Source organism: Leuresthes tenuis, unplaced genomic scaffold, assembly GCF_036924035.1.
Source record: "Leuresthes tenuis unplaced genomic scaffold, fLeuTen1.0.hap1 SCAF_19, whole genome shotgun sequence".
In the NCBI taxonomy this organism is placed as follows: domain Eukaryota; kingdom Metazoa; phylum Chordata; class Actinopteri; order Atheriniformes; family Atherinopsidae; genus Leuresthes; species Leuresthes tenuis.
Genome location: NW_027325373.1, coordinates 10,661,010 through 10,674,934, shown reverse-complemented (window position 1 = coordinate 10,674,934; position 13,925 = coordinate 10,661,010). Strand labels below are relative to the sequence as shown.

Here is a 13,925-nt window from a genome sequence, read left to right as displayed (position 1 = left end):
ACATTAGAATAATTGAGACTGAGGGGGACTGAGAGAAGAAGGGCAGAAGCAAAGTCACTATTAGTTCTTGATTTCTCTTTACAATTTACCAGATATGTAAGTAGTTGTACTTTTTAGCAGTTAACCTTTTGCTTTTGTCACAATTAACATTTTTGTTGGACTTCAAACTGATCAGAACTGGACAAATAAGGGTATTCTGTAATGCTCATTAATATTTGACAGCGCACAGGGTTAGTTTGAGGTTTCGTGAAACTGTACAGATTTATCACAACAATCTCCATAAGCAGTAATGCCAAGTCCACAGAGAAGCACTTGTGTAAAAAAAAAAAATCAGAACAACACCATGTAAAACAGCAACCAAAGTGCAAGGTAAAAATGGCTGATGCACAAGGGCCTCCTACTGGCACAGGAGCCTCACTGCATGGGGCATGAATACTCCGCAAAGGATGCTGGAAAGGAAAATTCACAGTGGTTAAACTTCACACTGTAAAAGGCTGCAGTTTGTCAGGCTTTAACATATCTGTCACCACAAAGTGTCACCACAAAGTGCCCTTTTCTATTTTGGGCTCAATTAAAGCCTTGAATTTTGTGAGTTAGGCACGATTGTTGTCATCGGTACAGCTAACATCTTGCATTTGGTGTCATATGTGTGTATATCTTTAAAGTGCTTTACAATGTGCCTATCATTCACCTTCTCAGATAACACTCACACAGCACTTTGTATTCTACATATGTATGAGTGTATACGTTCTGTATAAGCATTTATGAGAATGAATGAATGAGAATAAATGGTGAATGAGAGACATGTAAAGTCCTTTGAAGACTTTAGACAAGGTTAATCTGTGCAGACTCCTTATCGTTCAAGCAAACAGCTGTGGTTTTGAAGTCTTGAATGACAAAAATGTAATTTCCAGTTGCGTTCTTTCGTTTTATCACCTGAAAGCTTACTTATTCAGATAACGCTGATAAGCAACCTCTGTTTAAAGAGGTCGTCCCTATGGGACAGCTGTCCACGCAATTGCGGTTACGTATGTCTTATAGCGCTACTTCCTACCTTCACAACAGCTTGTAAAACTGCAGTAAACTCTTAAAGGAAGAAAATAACACATGCCCTCCCTCTCACACACACAAACACATGCACCTGACCTTGGCTTTGACATAAACCTCAGTTCGTACTGACTGTCCTCACTTTGCCATTAACACCCCAACACATATATTTCATAGGCCTTGGTTTACTGACACTCAAACAAGCAAGTTTATAACACAATTCTTGCTTTTTGGTCTTGTGTTGCGGAATCTGACCCACTGGTAATGCATTTTGTATTTTTCACTTAATGAAAATACCTTTTATGGGACAAAAGATGCCTGCTTCTAACAGATATTTACTTTAATGATCAGTGCACTGTATCTTTTATTCTTTAAATTCAATAATTTCCTCCTAAGTGAGCTACTCTGAACTGTTTGAGGATAAGACTGATTTTCTTTTCTTTTCCAGTTTAGAAACATTACGACAGGTACCTCCCTCCACCAATCAGAATTCAGCATTATATTAAAGCCTGAGTGGCTCGTGAGGCTTTTTTTGTTGAGTGTATTGCCTCCAGGCCACTGCAGATTACATCTGATCAACAAAAACCGACATATGTCTGAGGATAAGCCATTTAAAAGAAATATGCTAATAATTGCGGCGCAAAGTATAATTACCGTTAGCGGTTACACAGGTTGTTCAATGTCTCCATAGCTAAAGTGCATTTGTCAGTCGAAGCTGCATGTAACAACACGTCAATTTGGAGTATTTCAGACTTGCTTCAGTTGAGAAATTAGATATAAACTGACAGGGACTTCCCATTAGAAACTAGCTCAACAGGTCTGCATCTGTTTTGCACTCACCACGAAGTCACCGCTCAAAACCAGCTGGTGGTGAAACCAGGTGATTAACAGCCTGAAATGAAAACAGGTGGCGATGGAGATGGTTAGCCGCTGCCTGCACTTCCGGCCTCGGTGCTACGAACGATGGATGCTCAGTGTCTTAATGTAGAGTATCGTCCAGCAGTTATGACGTTATGATATTATCTAAAGATTTCCATCTGTAAGTCAAAGTTGTAACAGAAATTGTTGTAGCAAAATGAATGTTTTATCCCATTTAGTCATGGCAGTTACTTAGGGGCTCGGAAGCATTAATATTTAAAACAACCAGGTTGATAAACATATGTCCATCCTCGGGAGGACAAATAAAGCGTTTCTGTAATCCATGCTGGAAACATGAAAGCAGCTTTTTCCTGTGGACATCCCAGCACTGAAGAGAATGCTCATCCAGTTCTCTAAAAACTGATGCTGGATAGAAAGTAATGAGCACAACAGAAAACTTCACACAAAATGGAGTTTGAGGAACCTTCACTATGTTACAGCAATATTGAGCAAGTATTTGCAGTGACTCTTCCACATCCATTTGTGGAAGTTTCTAGAACTAATTCTTACCACGTGATGCTAAGATTTCCACTGCCGTTCACTACGTTATGCACTTAATACTCACATTATATAAGCACCTACCTCTTGCATTAATTAGGAATTCATGTCATGCTTTTTTCCTTTTTTCACTTTGATCTGAGGATTATGTATTGGTCAGCACGAAAGCTTGAGTAGACACAAAACCCATCAAAATCCTCGTTATGCAACATCACTGCATGTGTGGCTCTGTGTTAGGAGCTTAGGATGCTGCCTTTGAGTTTATAGAAACTCAGCTGACTCTCTCCTTTTATTTTGGAGATTGAATGAAAATAAACATCTCCTCTCCACGGCACTCACAGTTTAGCTTTAAGGCCCTACCCAGAGGTATCTGTTTTTGGAAACATGCGTAAAAAACGTGGTCTGTGATGATGGATCTGTTTTTCCCAAAGCATCTAGAGGCATACAAAGTTAATTTGGAAGTAAATTCATGTTCTCCATCTCTGTACTCTGTGCATAAGCTCTATTTTCACCAGCTTCCTGTGTTTCCTGTATGCCTGGCCGGTGTGCTTAACCATATGTGTGCATATGAATTATGATACATAGCTTTTGGTGCTTTCATATCTCAGAAGGCTAGTGAGTGTGTGTGTTTAGATGGGGGTGGGGAGTACTATCCTGATTGGCTAAAATGTTTTCTCTGGCGACTAGCAAACGTGATCCCGCCTGCAGAGGCACTGCAGTGTGTGTGCTGCAGCGAGAGAGAGCGATCAACAGAAAGAGAGAGGTGGGGTGTGTGTGTGTGTGAGAGAGAGAGAGAGACAGAGAGGAAGAGGAGGGGGCAGGCAGGCAAAATAAGCCACATGCATAAGGAGGGAGCCAGGAGCGCAGCAGAGACAGAGCATGTGTGTGTGTGTGTACGAGTGTGTGCATGTATGTGTGAAAACACTGCGCATGTGTGACTGTGAGGTGCACTGACCGGAGCAGACAGCGGAGGAGAAAGAGCAATAATGAATGGCAGCTGAGAGATAACGGCAGAGGAGACAGGAAGAAGGAGAAGAGAGAGGTTTACCTGAAGACACGGAGACAGGCAGACAGGAAGGAGGAAAGGGCAGAGGACATATGAGAGAGCAGAAGCTCAGGTTGCTGCACAGCACGAGCTGAATCATTTGCGAGAAGAAGAAGAAGAGAAAAGGGGGATGGAGGAAAAGATAGCAGAGGGAGAAACTCAGCCACAGCTCGGAGGAGAAGGAGCAAGGTTGGGAGAGTGAAGGACAAGGCTACCAGAGAGGAGAGGTAAAGAGGAACAGAGGATGCGGAGGTCGATGAAAGCAGCCTGATGTGCCCACCTTGCAACTGCTTCCTCCATCTTATATCTCCTCCATGTTGTTGATGCTTCTAGAATAAAACGGACTAGAGAAATCATCCTCCCCTAGATGAGACATCCGTTGGACAAAGAGGTGAACGGTCTATCATAACAAGACAGATTCGACAGCAAAAACAGGAGCAGAGGAAAACAAGAAAGGACTGGAACAACAGAAGTGCGCAGGCACACAGGTGAGGATGTGGCAAGGCTTTGCATCTGTTTTGTGGTGAAGACATTAAGGCTTTCCAGTGTGATAATCTTCACATTTGTATCTGCATGATCTGTGAGGTGTGGTTCATCTAAACCACTTTCATACTGATGTTTTCTTGCTGTCTCTGTGTAAGCGTGACCAAGGCAGAGGTAGCTTTATGCTTTGTTAAAGCTGGGATTTGCTTGGCTGTTGCATCATGGGGATCTATGTCATGAGCACATATACACATATACACACACGAACGTATGAATGGAGACATATGTATGCCCACAGAGGTGCACCTACTTGTCTGCACAGACCACATGCAGTGGGTGGAAACCAATGAGTAGAGTCTGATCATGTGTGAGTTTGGGTGTAGACGATGTCTTGAAGGTTTCCTGTCTCCATGACATTTGACAGACCTCTGCACAGACGGACCGCGGGGGCAGGAGGAGGGAGGGAGGGGGTAACGGGGACGAGGCAGGAACGGCCTGTTCTGTAGCTGTCAGCAACACTGAGACAGCTCCATATTGGCCATGCACTGGTGCTGCAGTTAGAGCGCTTGGTACACCATGCTGCGATTGCATAACTGCTGCCTCCAAAAGCACCCCTCCCACATGTGCAACACTGCACACTGAAGCCACTCGATGTCACTCAGCCCAAATATTTTGGCCACATCGCTTCTGTTTCACCTATGAGTCCCTTTTGAGCTCAAAGCATCAACAATGCCATCCACCTTAAATATGTGGTGAGACAGCCATCATCAGTTGATTTAATCATTCAAGCTACTGCTGTTATTGAAGAGCTGGGCATTTGCCGAGCTTTCCCCTCATAAATCTTCTATGAGGTCTCCATCAGGAAGAGCGATGGTAGTTATTATTGCTTTTATTTTTCTGCATGTATGCAGCTCTGCCATGTTGCTGTGGGAGCTACACAGACGAGAACAAAGAGCACTTGCCTTTAATGAATTGCAAGGCAAAATGGCCGATGTTTGCCATGAATGACAGCAGGCTGAATTATTTAAATCAACACCTCACCACACAACCAGTAAGCACATTGTGTGAAAATTACACAAACATTGACTGCAGTCATATATGACTGTGAATGTAACAGATGGAAGCATCACATATCTATCTAAATCTTGAGAAAGATACTGAGTTTCTATTTGAATGTTAGCATGAGTTTTAAATCAGTTTACCATAATTGCATTTCTTTATTACATAATGATTAGAGGCAAGTGGCCAAAGACATAGTATTAAAAAATATTTGATAAAACATATGATCTAAGCTGTCCACTATAACAGATACAGCATGAAAACAAAGCACACACACTTCCATCTGTCATCTGCATTTATGAGGTACAGCACCTGAGTTGCACTTAAAATGGTAAAGTAAACCACAGAAGCAAATCCCTGTTTATTCACAATATTTTGTTGATTCACTGCAACATATGCTGCTGGCAAAGACGCATGAAGTCTGGAGGATTTGTCCTCAGATCATGCTAAGGTCATGACACATTATATAATCAGAATCCAACATAATATATCCAACACACAGGTCCGACAAGAGATGTGTTGACGTTTTTTTTTTTTTTTTTTACCATCCAGTGTATGAATGTGAGTTCAAGTCTCAACATAGCTGGCATACTTGACATACTGCTGGCATGTTGCATAGGGGCACAAAGACCCACACCCTCTTTTCTGTCCAGGCCAATGCACAGACAGATAGATAGATGGTGGAGCAAGACAAGAGGGAGAAGCAGGACAGAGAGAGGCAGATTTTTCAGTGAGAAAATGAGACGAACAGACAGAGAGACAGGCTCATGCACACTGTGTCTATGACTCATTCAGAACATGGTGCCCTTCTCCTGCACCCTGATCTGCACAGGTGGACTCCATCCAGTCACGTTGACCAGGGAAGAGCTGTGTCAATGTTCAGGTATGTGTATGAGAAGTAACATATTGGGAGTGTGAGACCATAGGAATGTTCTAGATGTTTGGAACACTGTGTGTTTATCTCCTCTCCATCACACAGTAGTCATGTTTAGATATATCAAATTTAGTGTCTCATATCAGTCTGTTATCTGTTTGTTTGTGTGTTCGCTGGAATGTTAAGGGTGGAGTCCTGTATGTGATGGGGAGGTGTCTGAGGGTGAGATTGTTCTAGGTGTGTGTGTGTGTTATTGTGTGTGGCTCTAAAATGTGAATGCAGCTCTGTGTGTGTTTAATGGTATGAGGAATGTGCTGCTGAGGCAGACTTCTCTGACATCTCTGTGGTCAGCTCTCCTCTTCCTCCTCTTGCTTGTGATGAAAAGGTCAAATCCCTGCCATGACTTCATTAGAGTACTAAGTCCTCTGCTTGAAGATGATCCAGAGCTATGTACACAAACAAACACAGTTTCAAGACTGTGGAGTGCTGCAGCAGTTTACACTGCTTTAATATGAAGGCTGGGTTGAAGATCAGCCCCTTACATAACTGGAGAGGGCTCCGTCGATTAGGAGGAGGCTGCACCAAAGCGGGCCCATCAGCATGCAGCCTCCATCAGCCCTTTTCATAGCACTGTCACCAAATTAGTGGGTAATTTTAGCTACTTCATCTCCCCCAGGCTCAAAGGCTCCCCACACAGCCTTGTTGCTTTATCAACTCAACCCTTGCCATTATCAGATAGATGTATTCTTATAAGCAACATTTATCCTTTAAATGTGTCTGGACTTGGATAATATTTTTCCATTGTTTGAGCCCAACTCGAGAGCTTATAAATTCTCGAAATGATCTATTATCTTAGATTATTTCTTTGTTTTCTAATCTGAATATGAAAAATGGATGCTTTTCAGAAGCCCTGAATTTTTGTGTGGACACCATTTCTAAAATATCTTAAATATACAGTTTTATATATACGGAGAGTTTTTTTATATATATATTTATATTTATATATATATAAATATAAATATACTTTTTTGTTGTTGTTCTTGTAAAGATTAATAAACATAAAATAAATGTGAACCAGTTTTGGATTAGAAAGAAATAGCTGCGAATACACAATACACCTATCAGCATTTGTTCCATGTATAGAATATCTGTAACCAAGATTAACATGTATACATTCGTGATGATTGTCCCTTAGAAAACTGATGCTATGCTCTATCTTTGTGCTGCTAACACCCAGCCTTATGAAATGTTTATGAAAGCCTGCTGTGTACACCCATATACTGTGTGTGCCAGAGGATGAGAAAGAAACAGTCTATTTTAGGGAAGAGTTGCAGAGTTATGCTCGTGGGTGCATCAATGTACAAATATGTCAACAGATTAATAGTGAGAGGATAGATGAGAAAAACTGGCCAAATAGGCTCACTGCATCACATGAGCTAGAGCACTTCCGCCTGTTGAGAAAGGTGCATCTTTCTCATTTGGTGTGATGCTTCAGCAAAGGTTGGGGGGCAGGAAACCACTAAGAACTGCGCAGATAAACAAACCATAAATAGAAGCCAGAACCTGTGCTGAGCTCTCTCTCCTCGCTCATTTTCCCTTCTCTGTCTCTCCTCCACGCCATATAGGTCACCTCCTCTGCTCAGTTTTTTTTCCTCTAATGAATCATCGCTGTCGACAGCCGAGCTGAGAATGAAAGACATGTCATCCTTCCTCTTCTGCTATTTGGCAGCTATTACATTGGTGAAAAACATTCATCTGCACACTTGTTTTTTTTTTTGTTTTTTTACAAACCCACACACAGTATGACACAAACCCTCCATCCAGATTGGAACCTGTTCCCACGCATGTTATAGTCAAACCAACACAGCTCACAAGATGACTGAGTGTTGATGAGAGGCAGAGAGGAAGTGAAGAGCAGAAGCGCAAATGTGTCACAATCAGTTACTCCTACCTAACAGTGTAACATTTTACGTTGACTATTTTTATGAAGGCACTGTACAGTACAGTCAGAGATCTTTAAATTCTGTTGAAAAGATCCTTAATTTTTTTTTTTAATTGTTTGTTTTGTGAGATGTGAACCTTGCACAAAGGAAACTTCCAAAAAGGAAAAAAAATCTGCTTTCATTAAAAGTATACTAAATGCAGTATTTCATTATCGCCCTTCTTCCTCTTTACTGCAGAGTAATGCTGCATTCATAGTACCTCAGAAATGACAACATAGAACTCTGAATAATGTCATTTTTGACCTTGAGATCAAGATAAACCAAAAACAGATTTTTGTGTTTACAGTGTAAGCTGGGTTTTTTGGGAAGCCTAACCCGATTTACCGACAAGAAAATCCAACTTCTTCTGTTGTTTTCTTTGATTCTCATCTTGCTGGAGCTCAGACATACTTGTTTCAGTTCCAGCCATCATCAAGTTCAGGTTAACCGGAGCGGCGTTTGTGGAAGTAAACAACAGACTACATTCAGTCACAGGATGAAGCAGTAAATCAGAGGAGTAAAATAGGATTTACTAGTTGTTTCACAGCAGCTACGTGGGAAGGTGCTGCATCAACTAATTTCATCTGAAAGTCCATGTTCAACTGCTGGAGCTTGTTTACTGTATCTATGTGTGTACGTGTGATGTCATTTGGAAGTGATTGCCATGTTTTTTTTTTTTTGTCCTTAAATCCGCACACTTTGATTGGTTGTTTCTTTAACATTAACGTTCCCGTCAAACGCTCTGAACACAACAAAATAATAAGAAAAAAAGAAAGCGCAAGCTGAAGGATGTCTCTGCAGTGAAAAACTCCAACAAAAGCTGTTGAGTTCTGGGATATAATTGCAAGGGACTGATATAAGTGAATAAGTGAATGTTTGGTTTAGTGTACCTTTGAAGACTTTAAAAGTTTTGGTTGTCTGTCAAAAATTGTTGTGTGAAGAGAAGCTTTTTTCTCAGGCTTCTATATTCTCTGATTCACAATTTAATTTTGCCAGCACACATTAACCTTCCTACTACTTTCAGGTCCTGGTCATTCTACATAATAATGAGTGGTACTGCCATGTTTTTTCCTTTCTACTTATATACATGAAGGAGAGGAATTTAAGATGCATGAAAGAGATCATGGAAACAAAGAGTTACAGACATCATATATGGAGACTTTCTATCAAAACTAAGCACACCAAAATACAATAAACAATACACTAAATAAGAGCCAAACACAACATGCAAAATTGACCATTTTCATTTTGTCATCAACTGAACCTGTGCTTTTGTGTTATTCTAATGCTGTAGATTACTGTATGTAGTGATACAACATACATTTAATTTCAGAAGACAGCTGCTCTGGAAACTGTTGTTTACTCTAATTTGCTGCAGTTTTACAGACTGAATAATTCACCGAATTTCAAAATGTGCCCACTAAAAAAAAAGCTCTCACTCTAGACTGAACTTTGGATATGCTGTTTTAGTAATCTTCAGACTTGGTAGCAAATTGATTTTGTTCAGTCAAAAGAAAAGCCTTCTCGCTATGCTATCCCCCACGGCGTGTGTCAACATGATGATTATCTCAGTCTTTGAAGAAACATCAGCTGAGCCAAGATGTAAAAGGAAATGGGACAAAGATTATTTCCCCCAACTGAACTACCCCAGCGTCCTTTTACCATCAGATAAAATAAAAGGAAACTGATCTCCAATCAGATAGAGCTGAGTGAATTTCAATTGATCCTCCTGACGTAGCATCTAAAATGTTGACATAACAGAAACAGTTAAACTGTTTTCTCAAATCAAGGAAACATGATGAATCTTTACACAAGATAAGCAAAAATGTAATTGATTTCTTTTCTCCTTTTTCAGGTAAATGGACCAAAGGAAATTTTAAAGACGATCACAGAGGAATCCATCAAACTATCGTCACTGTATCTGCTTAGATGACTGTCTGAAACCTCTTCACTCCCATATCTGTGGAATTCAAGGAGTCTTGGAGTTTGAAGGACTTATTCCAACAACCCCCTTAAGCATTATAGGTCACCTCCCAAAAATAAAGACTTCCTCCCTTCTTCTTATCAACAAGCCAAGGAAAGGGGTCACACGAGGTCTCTTGACCAAACTGGACCAAGAGCAAGAGAAAGATTGAAGGGTGTTATTTCTTTCACACACTCAAGTCATGATATAACACAATAGCGGCCAAAAACAGGAAGTGAAGTGGTTGTTTGGGTGAGAAAATAAACAAGCAGGGCACAGGATATAGCACCAGACAACACCTCCTGGACCTTTCTGAACTGCCTGTAATCAATCCCACCACACTCTGTGAATGCAGAAATCCACCAACTTATACTATATGTACATATGCGAACATTTGTGTGCACGTGTGACATTACATTGAGGTATATTGGTGTCATATTAGTAAAAACTGATTGAGGACATATCTTAGTACTAAATTATTAAGAATCCCTGTGTGTGCTGTAGACAGCCATCAGAGACAGCTCAACTCAAAACAACGAAAAGCTACCTTTAAGTAGTCAACACTGGTCAGATACTGTAAACTGGATTGTGAAATCATCTGTATAGATTAGCTATTAGTTAATAAGACAATCAGAATTCTGTTGCTCTGGCTGAGCTCTTCTATCAGTTTCCTCCACATAAAGACTCAGGCTGACAGTGTCTCCCACCAGGAGGGAACTTTGAGGGAAACATGGATAGAACCATCCGTCCCCATGTCCCCTCAAATGGCTGACTTCAAAGAAGGAGTCTAATCTTCCTTTTGTGCAAAACTAGGCAGGGGTGTACAGTTCTGATCAGAGCTGCAGCCCCTCTCTCTTAAATATCCAAAAGAGTGCGAATGTCCTGCCTCAGGCGTCAGCCCATCGCCATCCCCATGGATACCGTCAAGATCATCCAGTCGGAGAAGTTTCCCAGAGAGTGCCCTGTGCCCGTCACCCAGCCGCGCTATGCCCCACCACCCAGAGTGGCCTGGGACGGCGGCGGTGAAGGTGAAATCATTGTCAACCAGGCCTGCAGCGACCTGACTCTGGACATAGCGGGGTCTCCTAGGCCAATGGTGTCTTCTCCAGCCCCAGTGATGTGCAGGGAGCAGAGCTTCCTGGCGCAGCGTAAAACTAGTGCCAACGAAATCTGCTACCACCAGTTCCACTACAAGATGGAAGACGTCATAGTCAACCAATATGTGCTACGCTCGTCCTCCACCTCCTCCTCCACTTCCTCATCGTCCTCCTCGGGGCCCGTCATGCCCTGCGAACCCCTGGACTGCCCCACCTGTGGTCACACTTACAACTTTGCCGGGAAGCGTCCACGCATCCTCTCCTGCCTGCACTCAGTGTGTGAGGAGTGCCTGCAGATCCTCTACGAGTCCTGTCCCAAGTACAAATTCATCTCCTGCCCTACATGCCGGCGTGAGACGGTGCTGTTCACTGACTATGGTCTGGCTGCTCTGGCCATCAACACCAGCATTCTGAGCCGCTTGCCCTCTGACCCAAACGGGCCTGTGCAGTGGGGCGGGGACGCCGACCGCAGTTGCTACCAGACTGTGCGTCAATACTGCCAGTCAGCCTGCACCTGCCAGATCGCCAACCCCTTGTCCTCCTGTGGCATCATGTAGACAAGGGGGGGCCCTGCAGGCATGACTCGACGCTGCTCCCCGCCACCACTTCTCTAATCGTCTATAAGCTAAACCCTCTCTGCCAAACCCCCTCTCTCACACATACAGTGAATAACTCCTTCCATAGATGTTATCTCTCTATATTTAATAGCACAGATGGATGCTGTGTGGGACTAATGGATGCTGGTGGTTCAGTATATGGTAAATAAATGTATTTTATGTATGGACTGGAAAACCTATTCACCCTCTCTCATTTGGTTGGACGTGTTTGTCATGACATCTCTTTACATGGGAATGCCAGGGGAAGTCTGTCCCCCCCAACCTAGGTGAATAAAGATTAAATAAATGAGACAAGTACATCTTTGTGGTCTGCACTTGGTCTCTTCTGTCATTAGTGATTACAGGTTAATTTCCTCTTAAAAAGTACTTTTTAGGAGGAAAATTACTGAGATAATTCCTCTGTGTTGTTTTCAGGGAGAATTTTACAGGTCTAAAACTTTTCTGGATAAAAAGTAAATAAGATCAGTGTTATATATTTGAAGTACTCGTATCCTTACTTATTGCTTCGTAAGCTCTTTACCCCCTCTTGTGACAGAATAATGCCTTCGACAGTCAAATAGAAATGTTTCTACCCCACAGCATCATTTTTTTATTAACTGCGTGCCATTTTGCATCACAGCAATTCGGCACAGAGCTCATTTATTGATATTTTTCTAAATCTATTCAGCTTACAATGCCAGCCATCAAGCTAATGTGTGCAGTTGTGCTATACTGTTATGACAACCCACAGCAGGCTCATAAACTATCTTTAGTGTAAGTGTTTAGACCATGGATAATAGCTCTACCCTACACCATTAAATACACCTTGTAATGTTAGCTACAACAGCTGTATGAGTAGTCAATTTTTCTATTCTAAAAATAGTAATCAACTTTACTTGTTTTGTTTGTTTTTTTTTCTGTTAAAATTGAATAAGATGAAAAGGAATATGTTATAGATTTAACATTGACATGATCCTGTCCTTGAACATCTATTTCTGTCCCAGTCAGTTATGGACATACTGTGACACTTCCATTATCTTCTGGACTACTGTTTTGAAGCATCAAATTTAATGTGGTCATTCAGAAGTGAGCATATTTGGACAAAAAAAAAATGGAACTGGAGAATACTTAACTCCTAACTGGATAAAGATACCTTTCTTTGAGGCTTAATATTGACTTAACTACAAAAAATGTTCAAAAAGATCAACGGTACACTGATTATCATGAGAATTTATTGAATTAGTATTTCATTAGGTTTTCTTTTTTTGCGGGACCAGAGCACTCTAAGGTACTTCTGCACAGGTTTCACATCTTAGATCTATAAATTAACTATATGTTCATTTCTTTGAAAGAGAACTTTATAAGGGAATAGAAATTATATTCCAATGAACCAACTCTACATAATGAAAACCAGGTTATTTTTAATATTTTTTATAGATAGACATCTTGGGTTCTGAATGATGAAATATATATACTTCAGAGGCTGAATCAGTTAGGTTTAACAACAATGAAAAAATGCACACAGTTGTTCAAATTACCTAATTTTCCAAGGAAAAGACTAAATAAATCCAGATACTTAGCTGTTTTTCTGCGTGTTTGTGTAATTGCTGAACTCTTGGCCAAGCAATTTCAATGCTTGATTGTAAAGTAAAGAAAAGTATAAAGATAGTATTTTGATTCCATATAATATATAATAAGGTTGACTAATTATAAACAGTAGTGGCATCCAAGATAAAATGCTCATAGTAAATAAAAGGGAATTAGAAAAAAATAAATACAGAGCAGTGTATGAATATCGCCTCTCTTTCTGTTGCAGAATTTCATCAAGACAAAACTGATACAGTTTTTTAACTTATGCACAGTCTATCCAATATTCGTTATAGATCTGCAACTATGTAAAAAAAATTGCGATACAAGAAGTCCTTGCTGAGCTTTTTACTACCTTGAATTGCACACATTGGCATACATAGTCATAAAATGAGTCCATTCCTGAGTCCATTCCTGAGTTAATTCAAAAGTTTATCATACAGACAGTAATAAATAAACAGGGCAGACATTTCAAAATGAGATTATAGGAATAAATCATAAAAGCAGTGACTTTTTCCTCTTCAGAAATCCAAATGTCAAAACATACAAACACTGTGGTCTCTTTTTATGTAGGCCGAGTTTTTCTGCTTCTCCTGAACAGCTGGCTTAACCGTCGGCGGGCTGAGTTTTTCTCAGATGTCTGCATCTGTTGGCTTTATAGATAAAACATTTTTTAAAAATCATCAGACAGAGAATTTGTGGTGGAAAACTAGAGGCAGTGTGTGAGCTAGAATTCATGAAAAAAGCATAAAATGTTTAAGAGGAACAGATGCACA

At 40.8% G+C, this 13,925-nt stretch overlaps 1 protein-coding gene across 2 annotated transcripts; it reads left to right on the top strand.

Annotated features, from left to right (window-relative positions):
- The first annotated feature begins 3,226 nt into the window (after positions 1-3,226).
- On the top strand, positions 3,227-11,882 carry rnf208 (ring finger protein 208). 2 transcript variants are annotated; one of them, XM_072371485.1, is made up of 3 exons: positions 3,227-3,735; positions 3,842-3,996; positions 9,762-11,882. In XM_072371485.1, exon 3 carries the CDS (start codon positions 10,747-10,749, stop codon positions 11,521-11,523), a length of 777 nt encoding a protein of 258 aa, XP_072227586.1. In that variant the 5' UTR covers positions 3,227-3,735; positions 3,842-3,996; positions 9,762-10,746; the 3' UTR covers positions 11,524-11,882. The 2 variants fall into 2 exon arrangements, with proteins under 2 accessions (XP_072227586.1, XP_072227587.1); XM_072371486.1 differs by lacking the exons at positions 3,227-3,735; positions 3,842-3,996 and adding an exon at positions 5,550-5,933.
- The last annotated feature ends 2,043 nt before the right edge of the window (positions 11,883-13,925 follow it).

What these genes read in the sequence shown, in the direction of transcription:
- rnf208 (XM_072371485.1), top strand. Translation starts at nt 10,747, where the DNA reads ATGTCCTGCCTCAGGCGTCAGCCCATCGCCATCCCCATGGATACCGTC.